General features: G+C 37.2%; 1 protein-coding gene across 4 annotated transcripts in view; it reads right to left on the reverse strand.

The window, feature by feature from the left end:
• Window positions 1-204: 204 nt before the first annotated feature.
• The window catches only part of adcy6b (adenylate cyclase 6b), a 54,316-nt gene continuing 32,401 nt past the window's right edge, over window positions 205-22,119 (reverse strand). For all 4 annotated transcript variants that reach the window (XM_073875317.1, XM_073875315.1, XM_073875316.1 and 1 more), the window contains 20 exons: window positions 21,511-21,656; window positions 21,059-21,180; window positions 20,157-20,268; window positions 19,541-19,668; window positions 19,298-19,456; window positions 18,679-18,820; window positions 16,789-16,917; window positions 13,662-13,690; window positions 13,186-13,333; window positions 12,972-13,069; window positions 12,788-12,875; window positions 11,456-11,572; window positions 11,012-11,164; window positions 8,100-8,275; window positions 7,791-7,814; window positions 7,531-7,663; window positions 7,104-7,367; window positions 3,844-4,048; window positions 3,110-3,234; window positions 205-2,761 (listed from right to left, as the gene is read on the reverse strand). In XM_073875317.1, the coding sequence (XP_073731418.1) occupies window positions 2,633-2,761; window positions 3,110-3,234; window positions 3,844-4,048; window positions 7,104-7,367; window positions 7,531-7,663; window positions 7,791-7,814; window positions 8,100-8,275; window positions 11,012-11,164; window positions 11,456-11,572; window positions 12,788-12,875; window positions 12,972-13,069; window positions 13,186-13,333; window positions 13,662-13,690; window positions 16,789-16,917; window positions 18,679-18,820; window positions 19,298-19,456; window positions 19,541-19,668; window positions 20,157-20,268; window positions 21,059-21,180; window positions 21,511-21,656 (2,627 nt within the window). In that variant the 3' untranslated portion in view covers window positions 205-2,632. The remainder of the gene's footprint in view (window positions 2,762-3,109; window positions 3,235-3,843; window positions 4,049-7,103; window positions 7,368-7,530; window positions 7,664-7,790; window positions 7,815-8,099; window positions 8,276-11,011; window positions 11,165-11,455; window positions 11,573-12,787; window positions 12,876-12,971; window positions 13,070-13,185; window positions 13,334-13,661; window positions 13,691-16,788; window positions 16,918-18,678; window positions 18,821-19,297; window positions 19,457-19,540; window positions 19,669-20,156; window positions 20,269-21,058; window positions 21,181-21,510; window positions 21,657-22,119) is intronic.

Genomic DNA, 22,119 nt, shown 5'->3' on the forward strand with positions numbered 1-22,119 from the left:
GTTTTAATGGTAAAGCTAATGGTTCCTATTGGTGTTTTAATGGAAACCATTAGAATTTTCTGTAATGGTTTTATTGTTTTTTTTTCAGCAGGGTGCATAAAGCTACAGTAGCATGGTAGTGAATAATACACTGCTCAAGCCATTTCATGGGATCTTCTATTTACAATGTTAATCATGCTTGTGATATAAGATACAGAAACCAAATATATTTTAACAAAACACCAAATTTATTGATTTACCAACTTCTTAATGGAAAATGTTTTCTAAGGTCCATATACCACCAACATATTTCAACTTAAAATCATATGTGCTTTTGTATTTATGAGAAGAATGTTATACATACATGTACATTCATTTTGTTAAATGCATGTTAAGAAAGGGGAAGGATAATATTTCTTAGCAATAATCAAACTCAAAGCTGCATCTAAAGTAGGAATCATAAAAGACTTTGCATTAAACTTTTGCTGTTGACCGGTAACTGCATAACTATTAAAAATTTTTAATTGCACAGGCATGACTAAGAACACTTTTGAGGAGATGCTGAAATGGACTTCTGCTGAACACAGTCAAATACTGTAAAAAGTGGTCCCGCCACGTTGTCAGCAACCACTAAGTCCTGTGGGACTCTGTCAGCACGGTTACATATTTTAACAAGGGTCATAAGAAGACTATAACGTTGCTGACAATACTGTCTATGTACACTGTAAAAAGTGAAAGTTGTATTCACTTTAAAAAAAAAACGATGTTTCAACACAAGTTTTCTCACTTTTAAGGGACACTCCACTTTTTTTGAAAATATGCTCATTTTCTCCCCTAGAGTTAAACATTTGATTCCCACCGCCCTGGAATCCATTCAGCCGATCTCCGGGCCTGGCGCCAGCACCTCCAGCATAGCTCAGCACAATCCACTGAATCCGACCAGACCATCATCGCACCCAAAAATAATCAAAGAGTTTTAACATTTTTCCCATTTAAAACTTGACTGTTCCGTAGCCACATCGTGCACCAAGACCGACAGAAAACTCCAAGCTGCGATTTTCTAGGCAGACATGGCTAGGAACCACACTCTCATTCCGGCGCAACAATCAAGGACCTTGCCGCCGCAACATGACTGCAGGAGGCGCAATAACACCACGCAGTGCCCGAAAATAATCCCCTGCTATTGAAAGATACTAAGGGGACTATTTCCGGCTGCTGCGCAACATCAATGCGCTCCTGCAGCCATATCACGGCAGCAAAGTCCTCAACCACCACGCCAATTTGAGAGTATAGTTCCCAGCCATATCTGCCCAGAAAATCACAACTTTTAATCCTCCGTCGGTCCCAGCACACAATGCAACCACAGAAGAGTCAAGTTTTAAATAGGAAAATATCGTTATTTTTTAGCGTGACGCCAATGGTCCAATCAGATTCAATGGACCGTGCCAAGCCATGCCAAAAGTGGTAGCGCCAGACCCGGAAATCAGCCGAATGGACCCCAAAACTGCAAAAATCAAATGTTCAACTCCAGGGGATCTGGAAAATGAGCATTTTTTTTAAAAAAAAAGTGGAGTGTCCCTTCAAAGTGAAAATTTAAGTACCAATTAAAGTAGGTTAACTTTTGAAAGTTTTTTCACCTTAAATTTTCTTAAGTGAAAAATTCTAACGGACAAAACTCATTTTTTAAAAGTGTTACAGATTAAAGGTAATTTGTTTAACTAGATCCAACTTTTCACAGTGTAGACGTGCTGGTCACATGTGGCTTTATATTCTTTGCAGGAATAAGATCTACAAATTCACATGAAGGGGAAATGACCACTGTTAGAAGAAAATGAAGACCGAAATGAAACTAAAATAACATGTAATAATGCTATTTTAAATAAATTTGATAAATGTCACAGTGAGCTGTTATGCCCTTTGAAGATACTCAGACAGTCCTACGCACACAAACACACTCGTACAAATGGCAATGCAAAAATACTTAGCATATCTAATACTATTTCTTATCCTTCATTTGAGTTGATCTCATTTGTACACAAAAACTAAAACAGAAAAACAATCTTCATAACTCGTAGTAAATACAAGCCACCGGTAGTTAAGAAAACCACAGTCTCTAAGGCCTTTATTGACAGCAGATTTTTTGCATTAGTGTCTATACTAGAATATGGCCTTTGTGGTAGAGTTACAGGAGGACAAAACCAAAACCAGACAATTGTATAACAGCTGTCTACCGACATATCAAACAGATTAGCAGATGTGTCGTGTTCCTACATCAAATACTTTGTTCTTTGGTCAGTTTCTTCTTGCTCCTTGATGCTTGCATATATAATCATGTTTAAGTCTCTTTTTATTTACATGCTTTAAAAACCTGTCGAAATAAATAAAGAATTCAAATTTTGGTACGGAAAAAAAGTCTTTCCTACAAAACAAAGGTTTCTTCAATGTTGTCTCCAAGGCAACAGTTCTTCATTAAATCGTACATTATTCCCAATAGGTGCGTATTTTAAATACTACACATATCCACTAATGCTCAGACAAAAGAGCTTGTGAGTGGTTATATTTGGATCTGTTCAAGATCAAGTTCAAAACTCATTCAGAGCGTTCTGTATCATCCATCCTGCAATTCAGTGCATCAAGATAAATTTGGTCAGTGTTAACTGCAGGCAGGACCACTATTGAGGAAGTAGGTGGTCATATCTCCTTTCCCCTTTACTTTCACCAGTCCACGGCATTCCAGCTTGTAACCTTTACTTGCTAATACATGGTAAAGATCGGTGGTCACCTGTAAAAATACAAAAGAACAGTTAGGACTTCCCCAAATATAATGATATCTGAGATAAGTAATGTATGTAACCTTTGCTATTAAACTTAAAGAAAAAAAAACACTTAAACATAAAAATATTTACATTTAAGTAATAACTATGGTAAGGTAGAAAAGTCACATTAAGTAGTATATAATACTGCTGATGGTGAACTGCAATAGCATTCATATGAAGATAGATGGCAGCACAATCATATCAGTAATGAAAGTGGTTACTTTGTGTTGCACTACATGAAAGGATCTGACTCAAAATAGTCACAGTATAAAATAAGCAAAGTACACGCAAAGTGATTTCCATATTGTGGTCACCTGGATATGATCAGGAACACCTGTGCTGTCCATGCGACTGGCCACATTCACTGTGTTTCCCCATATGTCATACTGAGGTTTTCTGGCTCCAATCACACCAGCAACCACTGGTCCAATGTTCAGGCCTGTCAAAAAAACAATTTGTCATTGTCAGTTTTTACAAAGCAGGCACAGAAGCTTGTAAGAAACTGTGAAACAATTTCTGTGATGAAAAAATGTAGCATGATGAAAATTTTAAAGAGCACCTATTGTCCGATTCACGTTTTTACATGACGCGAGTTATCATTTCCAATGTAAATCTCTTTTTTGGACTACAACAAACACACGGATTGTAGGCAACAGTTTACTTTTTGGGATTGGTGATGTAGACAAGACCGACATTATCATAATTCCTCCCGCTTCGGACTTACAACCTGTAAGTTAACTCCTGTCAGCATTGCATTGTGAGCGAATCTTTCAAACATGGTAAGGAGCGTCACATTTCCAGCTGATGTCAGAGGTATTTAGACCAAACGTACAGATTAGCTGGCCAATCAGGGACACAGAGCTTTTTAAATACCTGCGTTTCAGGAAGAGAGTGAAATCTGGAGCTACAAAAATTTACAGTATGTAGAAAATAATGTGTTTTTTTAACCGTAAACCACGCGAACACGTTTTATTATACACAAAATAACCTTAATTTTTAGCAATAAATTAGATGCATGGTGTTATCAGTTATTTTTCAGTAGACTTGCCTATTTTCATCTGAAAGTTGTTGAATGAGTGTTCGTTGATGTACTTCATCTGTTCTCGTAGCCTCATGGCGTAGTCGGCAAGAGCTAGAATGTGGGTTTTGCCTTCTTTGTCGTACGTCGAGTCGTTCAGTCCAGATGCTGCCATGTACGTACTTCCAATAGTTTTGATCTTCTCTAATTGCTTAAACTTGTCCTCAGAAATGATCTGTTAGGATCAAAGATCAAGAAAAAAAAGATTATATTAGCATGATGCTGTACAAATATTTTATAAGTTGCACGGGTACATTTGTAGCAATAGCCAAAAATACATTGTATGGGTCAAAATGATCGATTTTATCGATATATATATATATATCGATATATATATATATATATATATATATATATATTAGGGCTGTCAAAATTAACGCGTTAATAACGCGTTAACGCAAATTCATTTTAACGCCACTAATTTTTTTAACGGAGATTAACGCAACGCGCAATTTCTGTTTGACCCTTGGTCCAGCCCATAGTTGAATGAACAGAGACGCAGACAAATGTGACTCTCTCTAAATGAGTAAAAGGTTTTCATAGAAATAAGAACATTAAGCAAATCGTCTACCAAATCCAATGCTCTAAATGCTCGTTGGACATCTGATATGATCTTTATTTATACGTCTGAGAGGTGTAACGTTACCGTCCTCCTAATGCATAATCTAATACAAAAATGCGTCTCAATTCATTTTGGTTTCGCTTTTATGCATGACTTATAAAATAGACTGCAGGACTTGCTTGATGTTAAAAGAGTCATTAAGAGAGATAAAGTTCGGTACCTGATTAATGTTAAAGAGTTATTAAGAGCGACAAGACTCAAAAGCGATCCCCTCACGCTGACTGACTGATATCTGAAGCGCGTGCACACAGACGCGCGAGTGCGCGACCCGGATATATAGACATCTACACAAAATTACAGTTTTACAAATATCTGTTTTGATAAGAATTCACGCAGGTAGGCTCTATAATCTGTTATGTTTTAAGTAAATGTTTGGTTAACTGTTGGGTAAAACTATCTGATGTGTAACATTATATTAGATCACTTAGATTTTAAGCAGTCTGTCTCAATGTCAATCAAACAAAAGGAAAAAAAGTTGAACATACATTGATGATGTTTTTGCTTTGTGTGTGCTAAATCTATTAGTTTTACCAGTGATTTTAAGGTATTGATGTGGTAATATAATGTATGGATGTGGAAATTTTTGTGGTAATTTGACTCTTTCAACTTCAAACAAGTGTAGTTCTGTCATATTTTGTTATATTTCAACAAATCATGCATTGTTCTATGTTTTAATAGAGAATGTCAAAATATGAACAACTATTTTTTTAAAATTTGCTAATTCCGACTCAACTTGCCTGCACAGGTCACAAATGATGCAGCAGCAAACAAAAATGGAGAAAGAAAAATCTTCTGAAAGGAAAATTCATATACAAAACAATGGCTGGTGATTCTGTTAAAATGTAAACAGGCTGTTGTTAACATACATTTGCATAAAGCATATATATATGTATATATGATTAGAATAATAAAAACCTGAAAAGTGTTAAATTAGGGTAAATTTAGAATGGATAAAAATGTGCGATTAATTTGCGATTAATCGCAGTTAACTCATGAAATCATGCGATTAATCTAGATTAATTTTTTTAATCTATTGACAGCCCTAATATATATATATATATATATATATATATATATATATATATATATATATATATATATATATATATATATATATATCAATAGTCATTAGGGTGGCCATTTGTGCCAGTTCCGCTGGACACGTCCCAAACATGTTTTCGGGTTCGTTCTCCGGAAGTTGCGTTGCTCGACCGCATACGTCATCAAATTTCAGTTAAAATACATTAGAAAATTTCTTTTAAGACATACAATCATTGTAGTTTCATTCTTACCTTGAAATGTAACGGTTGCTTTTCTGAAATTAAACCCGAAATATTAAACCTTGATGACGTATGCGGTCGACCAATGCGACTTCCGGAGAACAAACCCGAAAACATGTTCGGGACGTGTCCGGCGGAACTGGCATGAACGGCCACCCTAACAGTCATGTGTGTTGCTAAGGACTTCATATGGACAACTTTAAAGGAAAACTACACCATTTTTCAATATTTTACTATGTGCTTACCTCAACCTAGACAAATTAATACATGCCTATCTTTTGTCAATGCGTGCACTTTGTACAGCGCTTCTTGAATGCGTTAGCATTTAGCCTAGCCCCATTCATTCCTATGGCTCCAAACAGGGATGAATTTAGAAGCCACCAAACACTTCCATGTTTTCCCTATTTAAAGACTGTTACATGAGTAGTTACACAAGTAAGTATGGTGGCACAAAAAAAAACTTTTGTTTGGAGCCATAGGAATGAATGGGGCTAGGCTAAATGCTAAAACATTCACAAAGCACTGTACAAAGATTAAAAGTGCACATTGAAAAAAGATAGGAATGTATTCATTTATCCAAGTTGAGGTAAAAACATAGTAAAATATTGAAAAACGGTGTAGTTTTCCTTTAAAGACGATTTTCTCAACATTTAGATTTTTTGCACAATCAGATACCAGATTTTCAAATAGTTGATTCTTATCCAAACATGTATAAATCTCAATTTCAAAAAAACAACTGGTTTTGTGGTCCAGGGTCACAAAAATATTTGGATAAGATTTTTGGATAAAAAAGATTATTAGATCATATTAAATATTAGAATTTTGATAACATTTCATCAAGTAATGTTTTATTAAGAAATACAAATATTTTAACGAACATGTATAAATTATGTAAACTCACAAAAGAGTCATATTAGTGACTTAGAAAAAATTATCTGGCAGCCACGCTGAAGACGCATAACCAACCAGCCAACTTTGACACATAAATAAATAAATAAATAAAGTGTAAAATCGATAATCGGTAAATAAACACTTAGCAGTCCTTTCCTAAACATTCAAAATGCATTTCCATTTATAACGTGACATACATTCAAGGGGCCATGGCATGACAATTTGACTTTTTCCATGTTTAAGTGCTATGATTGGGTCCCTGGTGCTTCTATCAACCTAGAAAATGTGGAAAAAGATCAACCCAGTAACTGATATGGTATTTTGAGCTAAGACTTCACATATGGGCTCTTTGGACACCAAAGATTTATTTGACATCTTAAAAAAGTCTTGTGACATGGCCCCTTTAAAGTTTATGTTCCTAAAGTTAATCGTCTCACCTCATCAAAGTCAGCGATGATCTCGTTCAGGAGTCTCAGGCACTCCACGCCCTCATTGTTGGCCTCCAGTTCAGTGTAAAACTCTGAGAAGTTACTGATGGACGCGAACATAACAGCCACGCATTCACACGACTGATAGTAAAGCTCATCATTTCGCCGCTCTCTGGCAAGGAAGTGGGCAGCCACATCTTTGGGCAGGATGTTGTGAAGGAGACGACGATTGTAGGCCTGCAGTTCCTCCATCTCCTCTTTCTCTTCAGTCGCCTGGTGAGGAAAGACACATGGAGGAGATCAGAGACCAGGACATTGTAGTCTCCTAATACATATTGCACTTGACCAAACTCAGTTCGGTAGGCTGAATTAAAAATCTTAAAAAAAGTGATTTCTGTTAAAAATGTGTAGCAATTCAGACCAGAAGAGGACACACCTGTAGCTTCCACAGGAAGTCAAGGCGAGATGTGGACTCGACCTGCTGTGCGTGCAGGTAGAGAGCCAATACAAATACAGTAAGGATGACTGGAATCGTCACTCTTAGAGAAACTTTATTCACCGTTTGATGGCTATATGGGGAACAAAAAAGTTTGAGAGAAAACTAATGAATAACATTAATACTTTGTTGTCTCGGTACTCAAATGTTAAAGTTTCTGCCATACAATGATTAAACAATAAACAATGCCATGAACTTACCAATTCTCTGTTCCATTAAAAGACCTGTGCAAAAACAAAAATACAATCTTACCACAAACACCATAACCAACACCCTTCAAAAATTTTCACACCTGTTTATTATTGTGAAAGAATTTTTTTAATTAATTAATTTAAACCCATCGCTAAATAGCACAAATACTGTAACAAAATGATCTGTATCGACATGCCATTTGTTCAGTGTCTTTCGGTCTAAAGTAAGTGTTTATTTCTTGACCAAGATAAGTTGCAATGTGAACCAGACCTTATATGCCTTTTAATTAATGTACCCTTAAAACATGCTCAACTTACAGTGCCTTGGCATTGACCAGAAGGTCGGCGTTGGTCAACAGAGTGGCCAGTGGCCATTCTACAAGCAGCAGAAAGCAGATCTGAATGAAGACCATGAGGATCAGCTTGCCTATACTGCTGATGTGTAGGAACACGGAGCAGCACAGCAGAGTCAGCAGCACACTGTATGTGAAATACTGAGAACAAAGACAACACCAACAGTTAAAGCCATCACACAACATGCCGTAACTTTTTAAATGTCAGTTATATTAAAAGGTGGATTTTTGGATCTGTGGATTTGTTGTGGATTTCCTGAACAACGACGTAACTCGCTGCTGAACCACCATAGTACGATGCATAGTTGGAGAAACTAACTAGCTTGTCACGACTGTTTCCCGAAAGCATAGTAACTTTGTCGCACATTCGTCGTTTGAACCATATTGGTTCAACAACATAGTTGATGATGTCACGTGGGAGGTAAAGTACTAATTAATCTGTGCAAATCGATTTAATGTTAGATTACTGCTGTAAATAACGTATATTGCACCGGACGACTGATTTTGTTATCGTGATTTAGTGTTTTTTTTTAAAGATATTTAATTAATGCGCAAGTTCCCTCTTACATCACTCCTCCCAGGAATTCCCCAAGGTCTTAAAGCTCGTAGGACTGCGCACATGAACAGTTTTCAAATGCAGCGCTTTAATTCTGTTTACAAACTTAAAGACGTAAAATAATTTTTTTATATATTTAGAATGATGGATATTAGAATGAATGTACTACATGTTTTTTGCTTATTTTGTTCAAAAGCATGATCAACGTTAAGTCTACATATTATAATAACAAGAAACTATGCTTCTAACGTCAGGTGAAGAGCTGTCGTTCAAACCACACAAGTTTGCGATGCAGCTTGCAAATGTTTTTTTGAACTATGGTTTCGGGAAACACCACAGCGTTGAACTTTGTCAGTAACGATGAAATGACAGTAGTTGGCAAACGATGCTTTTGGGAACAGCACCCCAGCCCTAAATGAAGTGTGTGTCCAATGAAATCACAAGCATTGTTTGTAAAAAATGTAAAACATATGTACAAAACGTTAAAACCAATGTTCCCTTTAAGGCCGTGTAAGCTTATTGAAGGTCCCGCGTGCAGTGCAATTTTTGCTTGTGGACAAAAACAAAATATCCGAAGATAAGGCACTTAGCAGTGGCGAAAGAAAAAAAGTTACTTCTGCATCATAAAATAATGAATAATTATTGGATAATTAGCGCTGAAAAGGTGTGGTCTAGTTATTTTTGTGACTGATCTTATTGCATATGCATTTGTAGGAGTTTCTGTTTCAGGCGCAAATTTTTTGGGAGGAGATTATTAAAATGATTCATGCAATGCGATTTACTAATGTTTGCGCAAGCGTTATGACTGGTATTTGCGCCTTCATTTTACGCCGAAAAAAAGCATGTCTTAAATAACTTTGTGTTGAAATAGATGCAATTATTGCTATAAATATCTTAGTAGATTGTGTTGGTCATTATGGAAGCTGTTGCGTCTGTGTTATTAAATTTGCGCTTTTTAGTAAATAAAATAGCAGATATTACAACTCCCATTGGCGCTTTTTTGGAATTGCGCTCTCCTGCTAATTTGCCCCGTTTAGTAAATCAGGCCCTTAGTCGGAATGAAATGCGGACTAATAGTGCTTGTCAAACATGTTGCTCTAAAGATGCTGCGTACTTGTAAATCTAAACATGCGTAAATTAACTCGTAACAATAATGATCCACGAGAATGGACCTCAGAATTATAAATAAGCATGTGTGTGTTCTTTACCTGCAACAACACAGAGAAGCAAAAAAAAAGAACTCCACTGCTTCCAAATGACATGCTTTTACAACAGAATCTATTACTGTACATCTACAATGACGTCTTTTTTGCCATTCATGATCAGTCTTCTTTATAAACTGAAAGCTTAGGTTCAGGTAAATGTGTAATTCTCCATCTCATAGTAAAATAAATATGTGTTATGTATTGTGAAAAATGTACAACAACAGCATGTATAACAGTGCTAATGTACTAACATAGTATAGTGAAGTGAGACAATATGTTTGTTTCTATTTATAAAACAGCTAATTCTTGTCCTTGATTCTGATTGGTCAATATTTGTGCTTTACTCCACTTTGCCTTGTGCCTAATACAATAAAGCAGCCTCTTGTTTTTATCAGGGAGTCCCTGCTCCATGCATCTCTCATCTAAGGGGTCCTTGCCCCAAAAACGTTAAAGACACCTGGTCTATATTATGGTTTGTACAAATACATATTTGGGTCATTTTGAATTTCTGATGCTGCAATACATTTAATCTCCCACATACTTTGACTGGTGAACTTTTTTCTAAAATATGTGTGATAAAAACGTAACAAAAAATAATAATTTCTGTTGAAAATACAAAAACAGGTCAAATATTGCAACTCTCTGAAATATCTATCCCCTCACCCATAATGTTGTTACCATGGCAAGACTCATAACGGCAAACTGTGGCAAACCCTAAAAGGTTTAAAGCAGTGGTCTTCAAAATGGGTCTGTGAGTTGCCCACCAAAACATTACATTCTATTAATAGCCCCTTTATTACATACTTTTATATTAGCTTTGCTTTTTTATGTATGTTACCATTTTAAACAATAATAAAACATATCAACAAGTCAAATCAAATAAAAAAAAAGTTTTAAGTAGACTATATCAAAAAAGTAGCCCTCTAAATTGCTTTATCCATTTTGGTTGCCCTTGCTCACAAAAAGGTTGGAGAACCCTGCTTTAAAGTAAACAAAAATTTTGCTTAAGTTGTAGAAAACAAAATTTGGCCTCACTAAGCAAAAAGTAAAGTAGGGGGCATAAGAGAAAATATGCTAAGTTTACACAAAACATATGTACAGATGACATACACTGACCTCAGGTAAATGGCATGGTGAAGTTTGATCACACAGTGTTAGTGGGTCCTTTGCTGTTCCAGTTAGATTGTACAACAGACACACAGCGACCAAATCCGAACCATTCGACTGTTTGGCTACACAATCTAGTAGATTTACTCGGTCGCAGGTAAACTGAAAAGATCAATTTGGAAAACATGTTTTATGTACAAAGCATATTTGAAGAGGTGTACATTATGTTTTAGTTCGAAAAAAAAATCCTTTTATTATATTTTTATTATAGTTTATCTGAGTGTTTAAGTAACTGGATGAAATACACAGGCTACAAATATTTGTGAGCTTGCTGAAAAGTACCAAAACACACCGAAAAATAAGACAAACTTCAGAGACAGTACATAAACATCTGCGTAGTATTCTCTGTATTATCCATTAAAGTTAATTCACTCGGGCAGATCAGATTCCTACCATATTAACAAAAGCAGAGATGAAGAGAAGCAGAATGGTGAAGACTCCGACTACAGTGCTGTTTGTACGGGACTGCACAATCCTCTTTGATACTGTCTGCAAGGCAGCTGGAAAAAACTAAGACAAAAAGTTGAAAGAAAGACATAACACTGAATAAATAGAAAACAGCTATAATACACAACACAGAAAACTCTTAAATTACCCTTAAATGAATACTCCATTTTCTTAACAGAAAAATCCAGATAATTTACTCCATGTCATCCAAAATGTTGATGTCTTTCTTTGGTCCGTCGAGAGGAAATGGTGTTTTTTGTGGAGGGCATTGCAGGATTTTTCTCATTTTAATGGACTTTAATAGAGCCCAACATTTAATACTTAACTCAACACTTAACCGTTTTTTTTCAACGAAGTTTCAAAGGACTACAAACAATCCCAAACGAGGCATAAGGGTCCCATCTAGCGAAACGAGAAATAAAAAATATGCACCTTTAAACCACAGCTTCTCGTCCAGATCCGGTCGTGATGCGCCAGCGCGACCCCACGCAATACGCCATGACGTCAAGAGGTCACAGAGGACGAACGCGAAACTCCACCCCAGTGTTTACAAATGTGTTGAAAGAGGAACGTTACGACGTTGTTGTATGTCAACTGATACTAATTAATGTCTTTGTGTCAGTTTATTGCTTACAATGGTCCGCAAATGTGCGTTTTATATATGTAACACGTGACCTCCCTACGTCACCACGCATTTACGTTAGGTCGCGCTGGACCAGACCCAGACGAAAAGATGTGGTTCAAAAGAGCATTTTTTTTCTTGACAAAAAGGACAATCGTTTTGCTAGATAAGACCCTTATGCCTCGTTTGGGATTGTTTATAGTCCTTTGAAACTCTGATGAAAAAAAACTGTTACGTGTTGAGTTAAGTGTTAAGTGTTGGTGTCCATTAAAGTCCATTAAAATGAGAAAAATCCTGCAATGTTTTCCTCAAAAAACATAATTTCTTCTCGACTGAACAAAGAAAGACATCAACATTTTGGATGACATGGTGGTGAGTAAATTATCATTTAAGAAAATCGAATATTCCTTTAAAGTGTGTAATGTTAAAATACTGTATCCTATCTAAGAAAAGAGTGCACGCCATTTGCATGAGGATTTCCCCAAAAAGCATAAAACATTTGTGGAAACATTTCGATCATTTCCTATCAGATTATTTCTCCACAAAATCAGCACTGTCTCAACCACATTTAAAAAGTGTGCGTATGCATTATCAATAGATGAATATGCAGTCCAGACATCACAACAAACAAAGAGGAAAGATTAAGTATGACTGACCTTAACACAGGAATAAATGGCACATATGAAGAGGACATTGGTGAGGATAATAAAGATGCTGATGAACATGCCCAGCATTAAGGGAGTACTGCAAAACAAAAACATTCAAACAAACTGCAACCATAGATCACATGGCTTTTATAAAAAATAAAAAATCGTTGGTAAATAACACAAATGAACTCACCGGGGAAAGATGATGATTTGAATAAAAACAATGAAGCAGTAGACGAGGAGGGTACAGGCCACGTAACTACCGAAACGTTCATCCACCTTTTTTGAGTACTGAAAGCATGAAAATTGGTGTTGTTGTTAGCTGTTATGGACATTTTCTCAGAACTATGAGTGTGTAAATATGCCATGTGATGGACGGCGTTAAAACAGGCATTTTGAAGGCAGACCTTTTTCTCCAGGAAAGGCTTTTGGAATGTAAGCAGGAACTTCTTCACGTGGTCTTTTCTCAGCTGGTCGATGCTGCGAGCATCAATGGCACGGCCTAAAAACTCATCAACCTCATCCTCTGGATTTAAAGCCTCTTGAACACAGCGGCTGAGAAGGGAACATTCAATCAAGGGCAAGAAATGTTACAATGACGTATAGTAAAAATTGCACATAGTATTAAAGGCATTCGAATACCACTAACATTATATTCTAATAATACAAAGTAAATATATTTTTTTTATATTTGTATCAATACAGGTGTTTTTTTTTTTGATAGAAGCATTGGGTGGTTACATATGAAACCAGATCTAGAATATTCATTTCACGTTGGCTTTCTCCCAGAGCACACTTGTTAAAACAGCCAGTGAAATGTAACCCATAAACCCCTGCAGAGCCACAGAGAATGAATTTGTGTCCTAATAAAACCAGAACTCACTTATCTTTGCTGGAGGCTTCATCTATGCCCTGAAAACAGACAGGTAGATTAGTTACAGTGGGCAATAAAAACAGTGGAAAAGAGGAAAACACACCGCAGTCGCATTTTACACGACTCCAAAGCTCCTACAAGAGCCGCTGCCCATCAGAGACTTCAAATTACACCCAGAGTAAAGCTTGACAGGACCTAAAACAGGCTGGTATAGTGCAACAAATGATTTTCGCATTCATTATTTTTGCCTTTAAACCTAAACCTCATTGAAGTTTGTTAGATTTATGCCTAAAACAAGAAAACAACCAGAATTCAAGATTTCTCTTCTCTTCAAGTCCGATTGGAAAATCAATTTGAAAAATCTATAAAAATTAAAGAGTAAAAAGAAAATCTATAACCAAACAGACTCTGTAATTCACTTGCTGGTTTTCAACAATAAGTAACTATTAAATGCTCTCTCATTTGTAAGTTACTTTAGATTAAAGCATCTACTAAATGAATACGCACACTAAAAGATAATCGGGCCAAAAATTGCGCTAATTTCCCTCTTACCACAATCCTGCACTCTAAAAAAATTTTTTAGTCGTGACTTATCGTTTGCAGAATAAAAGTTTTTGTTTACATAATATATATATGTGTGTGTACTGTGTATAATAATTAAGTATATATAAATACACACACATCCATGTATAATTTTAAGAAAAAAGATATTTATATAATAAATCTTTATATATAATATAAATTATATATAAATATAAACATGTATATACACATGCAAATGTTTCCTAATTATATACATGCATGTGTGTGTGTGTGTGTGTGTGTGTGTGTGTGTGTGTGTGTGTGTGTGTGTATTTATACATAATTATTATACACAGTACACACACATAAATTATCTAAACAAAAACGTATATTCTGCAAATGATTAGTCACAACTAATTGTGAGGCAGCACTCATTTTTTGTGTTATGCTATTTAATATATTATGTGTCATTTTGTGTTTTTTTTCAAATGGGGGTATCCGTTACGACTGATTGACCCCTTATTCCTTTTATGGGCCTTTAACTCAAGAAAAGCACGCCTGCCCTGCACGTGAAGTGAGAGCGAGAACGCGCATTAGCATTGCTCCGTCGAGTAGAAGTCACCGGTATCACTGCACAGCACACGACAACTTTGTTTTAGCAAGATAGTTCGACAAAAGAAGTGTGTTTTTGGATGTAAGGAGAAGAAAACCTTATTTAGCTTTCCCTGTCTTAAGACAACAGTGGATGCAGTTCGTTTTTCCCGGACAGCAACGTAATACGTAATTGCGAATGAGTTCGTTTGTTCCCTGGCTGTATTTCGGAGAGGACTGCTTTACAAACAAGGCTCAGTTTGACGCCGGATTTTCCACTTTTTTACAACTATTGGAGCGGTCAAAACTTTAAAAGACCCCGTTTAGGAGTCACAACCACAGGCGTAAGTAATTCAAAATCTCACGTGTTTTGTTTGCAATCGCGCATACGTGCATGTAATGTAAACAACACCAACAACAGCACTTTGTACTGCATTTACAACATTCACACCTTTTACAACAGGCAAATGCAGTTTAAAAACTGGATTATGTTGCTTTTTTATTAAAATAGCGGATAAACAAGCAAGGATTAATTACCTGATAGAGACATCCTGCTGTAATCGTTGCTGCTATTGTTCCTGTTCGTCCATTACTGACTAAGTATCCGATTCTGTATGTATAATGTAAGGCTGGTTATTTAAAAAAAAAGTTTTTTTTTAAGTTTGATTTCCATCTATGTCGGCTGTAAATCCAAAAGTAGTATCCGAAGCTGCGCGTACTCGTAACTCTTCAGCTCCGCCTACAGCACGCCTTCAAGTGTTCAACCTTTTACGCCAAAAATCGGAAACATTTTTGGCGTCTTTTATAAATCTGACAAAACGAAAAACTCTTTGGACATATGAATGATAAAATACTACTCTATATATAAGCAAGATTAACATTAGATTGGCAAAAATGTCTTGTGTTATGTCAGCTTTAAAAGTAACAAAATGTGATGTTCCAACAACCACACAGATTTGTGTCTAGTTTGGGACAACGCATCTAGTGTAGAAATGCTGTAAAAACATCTTGTAGATTGTCACGTGGCACAAAATAATACCCTATCAAAAAGTGAGCTGACAAAATCTGAAAGCATAACAACGGCAATTATGGCACAGCTGGCAAAGTGAGATGGACATAAGAAATTGTCCTCATAGCAATAATAATACGATTTCTTCATTTCCGTCATCCGCCATGTTGGTTTACTGTGAAATCACATTTGACTATGAGAGACATTGCAAGTCTTCCCATGTTTTAGTCGAGACTCGGGTTGGTTGTGAAGGGAATTTGTCTGGGAAAATGTTTGTGGTCTCTGATAAGATTTTAAAAGTCTTTTAGTGTGGCCCAGCCTTAAATGTAATGTATCTTGTTTGGAACCCATACCTTAAAGCAACACTATGTAGTTTCCATGTAAAAATGACTTACAGCTCCCCCATGTGGTTGAAAAGCGCAACAGTGCCTGGTATAAGACACTCTTCTGCAGGCAGGGGGAGGGGCGGAGCTGTGTGCTCTACCCTCCACCGCCACTTTCAGAGTGTGCTTGTAGCAGCTAGGAGGCTGCTCAGGTTGCAGCAACAGTACAATTTGTCCAGTTAAAAGTTGTTCTTTCACTGAAATAATTTTAGAGACATTATTTAAAGGTAAAAAAAACTACATAGTGTTGCTTTAATGAAACGGCACCAATTAAATTTTTTTTATATTTTTAATATTTTTTTTAAACAAAAAAGCTACCCCATTATATTAAACCATTTCCTTTTTTAATGCATGTCATTTTCCTCTCTCTATTAATAATCTCTGAAACAATAGGTTTTATTTGTCACAGTATTATCATCTGTGCTTTTTTCTTTTATTTGACACTGATGGAAAGCAGAAAAGCCCTCGCCTGGAAAATCTGAAAAGCAATTCACACATACGCAGTGGCCAAGTCAGGAGAAAATCGCCTCAATTATTAGTTGTCGCTATACTCATAAACAACTGCAGAAGAGATCAGACGGTGTGAGCTGTAAGAGGCGGCACGTGAGTGGACGGACAAAGCAGAGCTTACCATTTGTCTGAAGACTTTTGAATCTTTAGTCCTAGAAAAAGATCTGTCAGGAACCCACCGCGGCATCAAGCCTTCTGAAGAGTTGGCCTTAGCTCTCTGTATTTTAGCCATCATGGCCTTTTCTTCTTTCTGCAGGGGATATTTGGCACAAACACACAGGAAATTAAACTGGATACAGTATATAGTTGTATTGATCCCCAAAGACAATGTTGTCATTTCTGCGTTATAAATAACATAAAAATGCTAAGATGTTGTAGATTTTTATTAAGAAGAAAATAAATGCACTTCCCCACCATCAAAAATGATGAAAACAGGAGTTCACTGACTGGGAATCTACATAGGTAAGGTCATATTTATATGTATAGACCCCTTAATCACCGCTCTAGCTGGAGGCAAAAAATAAGTAGGAACTCATAGCATGCACTCTAAAAGTTTGAGGTTTTTACTTTAAAATGTCATCTTGTTGTGTTTTTGGCTGCCAGAATAGAAGGAACAGCACTTTTGGTTCAAAACTAAAGTTTTACCGGACCCGGCAAACATTCCTTCACAGAAATCAAGAAGACAGTTGTGGTTGAATGCAATACTGTGTACAGACTGGACAGAGACGATCATAAATAATGCTTGTGTTTGCAGTCCACACTTCATATCAGGTAAAATAATCTATGCATATGTACTGGTGTGTTGGTTTTATCTAGTACAAATCAGCAAGTTTCTGTTTTAGAGGTGAAAAGTCGCAAACAAACATACAGCGATAGATGTGTGTGCCATCCTAGTTAGCCCAGCGATAGATAACATTAGACAATAAGCCTTGACAAAATTCCTCAAACCACCCAAAAGTAATTCATATGTTGTCTAGGAAATATCCAATACCTGGTTAAAACTAAGAGAGTTAATTTCTGGGTGCCCACACCTTAGTTAACTTCAAATTCAAGGACCTTTTCAGGACTTTTCAGGTCCAATACCTTCAAATTCAAGGACTACATGTGGGAACACATTTCAAGTGAGAGCAAGTTTACATCGTGTTACCTTTTAAGATACATTGTTACAGTTCCCTTTCGAGGGAACTCGCACTGTGTCACTGCGGTGACACTTTTGGGACACCTTCAAGGGTAAGAGTGCTGAATGTGTATATCAAATTCAACCAATGGTGAGGCTTAACGACAAAGACAGGGTGACGTGGGAGCCAGGAAGTATATCGCTATCTGAAATATTGCCAAAGACGGCGTTACAGGGACGGAAGAAGTATGGCAAGGGAGATGCAGCGTCTCGTTCCCTTTTCAGGGAACAACAGTTACATACATAACCCGAGACGTTTTCATGTGTGAAACACAACTATGCAAAAAAGCATTTTGGTATGAATCAACATTTGCATACAGAAGATATAAGCATTTAAAGCAAACAGTTTAGCACGTGTGTTTAATAAGTCTAGAATTTTATGATATTATCCTACACTACACAGGGAATACGGATTTTTTTCCAGAAAACTTCTTGCATAAAATAAATTCAAGCACTTTCAATGACCTGTATCTATGTATGTATATATTCAAAAACTTCCCAGGGCCTTGAATTTTTTCTCCCAGATTCACAAACTTTCAAGGATTTCAAGAACCCGTGGGAACCCTGTAATTTACAAAAATAGCTGTCACGGTCCCGCAGAATCAGTGACTGTACATATTCGAACAGTTATGAACCTTCTTCCACATCCATGTTTAATAAAACCCTCCTAAAACGTGTTAGCTTACGCTTGTCAATATTGCCTCCACGGCTCTTTTTGCCTCCAGCTAAGCCCCGCCCACCTGGAGAAATTGCAATGTTTACAAACTTTTAAGGGCTCTATATAGTTCCAATTCAAAACGTAAAATTCAGATATGTGTGTATTGTGTAACCAACCCTTTTCTGACTGCAGCCCAGCACAAAAAACGTCTCAATTTTGTTGTCCTTAAGATATGCGTTTCTGTCCCCTCCAAAACCTGGTTCAACTTCATAGTCCCCATTTAAATACTGCAGCGTGGCTTTGGTTATATGGATCCGCCTGTAAACATTTACAGCTTCGATTTTAGTACATATAGACCATTTCAAAGGATGTAAACAACACTGGTCCAGGAGCACTTCCTGTTTCAGTTTTTTAACACCAGATAAATGTTGGGATAAAATATAACCAGCAGAACATATAGAACTGAATCAAAAAGTTAAACATCTTAAAGATAATGATATATGTGAAATAAAAAAAACACACTCACAAACTCAAACAGGAAGTGTTTCTGGACCAGTGTTGTTTACATCTTTTGAAATGGTCTATATAAAGTCAGTTTCGCAAACATTTTTCCCTGTGCATAATGCCTCTTACCAGAATCAAATGTATCAATTTTTGTGGACCATTCCATAACAATTTGGGAAAACAATCCTAATGCATAAGCAATTTGGCCCACACCCACCTCGGAGATCATTTTTGCCAAATTTAAATTTGAAACAGATTATTACATCACATGTCCCCTCCGTTCTTCCCTACCCTGCTTGGCCTCCAGCCTCCATCTGGTTGGCCAGTGTGACATCGTTGGACCAGACATCAAACTGCCATTTGCGTAGACCGAGCACCCCGCAGTGCACCCGGCCGCTGTGTATACCCACACGCATGTTTACATTCACTCCGGTCACCTCTCGAACCAATCTGCAATGAATGCATGAATGCACATTAATTGACAAGTGTGTTGACGCAAGAACACGTGGGAAACGAGGTAGAAAAAAAACGTACGATATAGCCTCGATCATATCCACCCCCATCTCCACACAGCAGTGAGCGTGATCGGCCCTAGGTTCCGGAAGTCCAGACACACAGTAATAACAATCCCCCAGGATCTTGATCCGCAGACAGTGGTTTTCCTGAGAATACAGACATAACACACCGCATGTATATTAACGGTCATTACTGCATAGCTATGGACAAATCCTTAAAGGTTTAGTCTGATATTTATTTTCTAAAGGAAATGTGAGTGTTGCTTTCCCATGCGAAAGTTGTTTTTGTGATCCTGTGGTGTTTTTGCTGGTTGCCATAGACTTTCTACACGGTTGTTAAGTCTTTATTAGCACATTGCATCATATAACATTATATTTATGCATTTGGTACAAGCTTTTATCCAATGCTGTAATTCCTAAGGTCTTCTGAGTGTCATTTATAGCATTATGGGTGTTTCCAGGGTCTGCTATGTGGTTGGGGGGGGTTTGGGTGTTGCCAGGGCATTGCTATGTGGTTTCTGGGGTGTATTCCCTTGTTTTCTGTGTTATCTGTTTTCATGTAAACTGTTTTGAAACAATACAAAAATATGCTAGATGAATAATTTGAATTGAACTGAAGTATATTGTCTGCTTACCCAAGCTAATTTATCAAAGCGTGCGAAAAGTTCATTAAGGGTCATGACCAGCTCCTGGGCTGTGCACTGCGATGCCAAACTGGTGAAGCCCTCGATGTCCGCGAACAAGATACTGTCGAGAGGACAGACAGACGACGACAAAAGACAGACAGAAGAAAATGAGATCAATAATCACTCAGAGCCCTTGTCTGGGTCACTGCCGTTGGTTTGATGGGCTAAATAAGAAAAAACATCGATTTGGTTCGTTTCCTGAATAAAGGGTGGCCATTCACAATTCTTCAGTCTATCTTTCAATTAGAAACAATGCTCCCTGCCTGGTATCCTGTATGTCCTGTTTGGTACAAGTAGGATATACGGTCATTAACTACAATTTAAGAGATGACAGAATGGACACACACAGTCTGGACACATTACCACCTGAAAACAATTGGCACTGTTTTCTTATGCTCAGACATGTCAAATTCAGATCCCTTCCTAGTTGCATGTAGACATTGAAGTTTTCTGTGGCATGGATGATCCTAACTCGCTTAGATAATAGAAATATGTGGTCATAGCTCTTTGTAACTACATAATTTTTCTCTGATGGCATTTTACCAAGGGCCATATAGCAGCCTGACCCTCGATCTTGCCAGACAGGAACTAAAAATGACAGAAAGTCACGTCTCAAGGACTGCAAACAACCTAATCTGCGTTTAAGCAATCAACTTAGCCTCAACCTTGGGAACAATAACCTTAAGCTGCCTCGGTGTCTAATGTGTCTCTGTTTTACACAGACTGCCGTCTGCTTTAATCACATTGAGACTTGAGTATTTAACACTGTTGTTTTTCATTCAGGAGGTGTGATGACAACACTGGCAACCGTAACTGTATGACACCGCGTGGCGGTCTTGGCATTTGCGTACCTGACGTTGTCGTGTTTCTGGATGTAGATCTTGTGAAACATCATATCCTCTTTCTTGGCGCTGATGTCTGCCTTCATCTCCATGGCAACGTGCCTTGGCAGCACCGAGAGCAGCAGGCGTTCCTGGATCGGGTTTACGAGATGACACTAGTAATCATGTGCACAAGTACACATGCGCCACGCTAACAAATAACATGCATTTTTAGTTACTGCAACAAGCTTTCCATTTCTTTTGTTTTTTACACATTTTTAAATGTAAAAACTTTTTAGTTTTCAGGCGAAACATGTTTAAAATCAAGCCGGCATGATGAGAAAACATGATAAAAAAACATAATGCATAAATGGAACTTGTAAATGAATAAAATGTAATAAATGAAACTTGTAACCCCAGTTTATGAGGTGCACAAAGACCAGAGATGAACAAACAGTGGGTGGGTGGATGTGTTTGCAGACCTGCTGCTGGTTTTCTCTCTGAAGGTGTAATCTGGCTTGGATATATCCTCTAGTCTCTTTGAAGGCCTGTCTCTGAGACACCTCAGCTGGGTAGTGTGTGCAGATGCCAATGATGTTGGTGCACAGGAAAATCATTGCATTGGCACCTATCTGTACAGAGGAAGAGAGAGAGAGAGAGAGAGAGAGAGAGAGAGAGAGAGAGAGAGAGAGAGAGAGAGAGAGAGAGAGAGAGAGAGAGAGAGAGAGAGAGAGAGAGAGAGAGAGAGAGAGAGAGAGAGAGAGAGATGTGTGTGAATAAAATGGTGAATATCAACTATAGAGAATAGGTGAAAAAGTACATAAGAGACATAACGCAGTGTGCATGCAGACATTTAAAGGAAAACACCAACTTTTTTCAATATTTTACTATGTTCTTACCTAAACTTAGACAAAGTAATACACACCTGTCGTTTTTTAATGCGTACACCTAATCTTTGTACAGCGCGTCGTGGATGTGTTAGCATTTAGCCTAGCCCCATTCATTCCTTAGGATCCAAACAGGGATGAATTTAGAAGCCACCAAACACTTCAATGTTTTCCCTATTTAAAGACTGTTACATGAAGAGTTAC

Source organism: Misgurnus anguillicaudatus, chromosome 13 (genome assembly GCF_027580225.2).
Source record: "Misgurnus anguillicaudatus chromosome 13, ASM2758022v2, whole genome shotgun sequence".
Taxonomy (NCBI): Eukaryota; Metazoa; Chordata; class Actinopteri; order Cypriniformes; family Cobitidae; genus Misgurnus; species Misgurnus anguillicaudatus.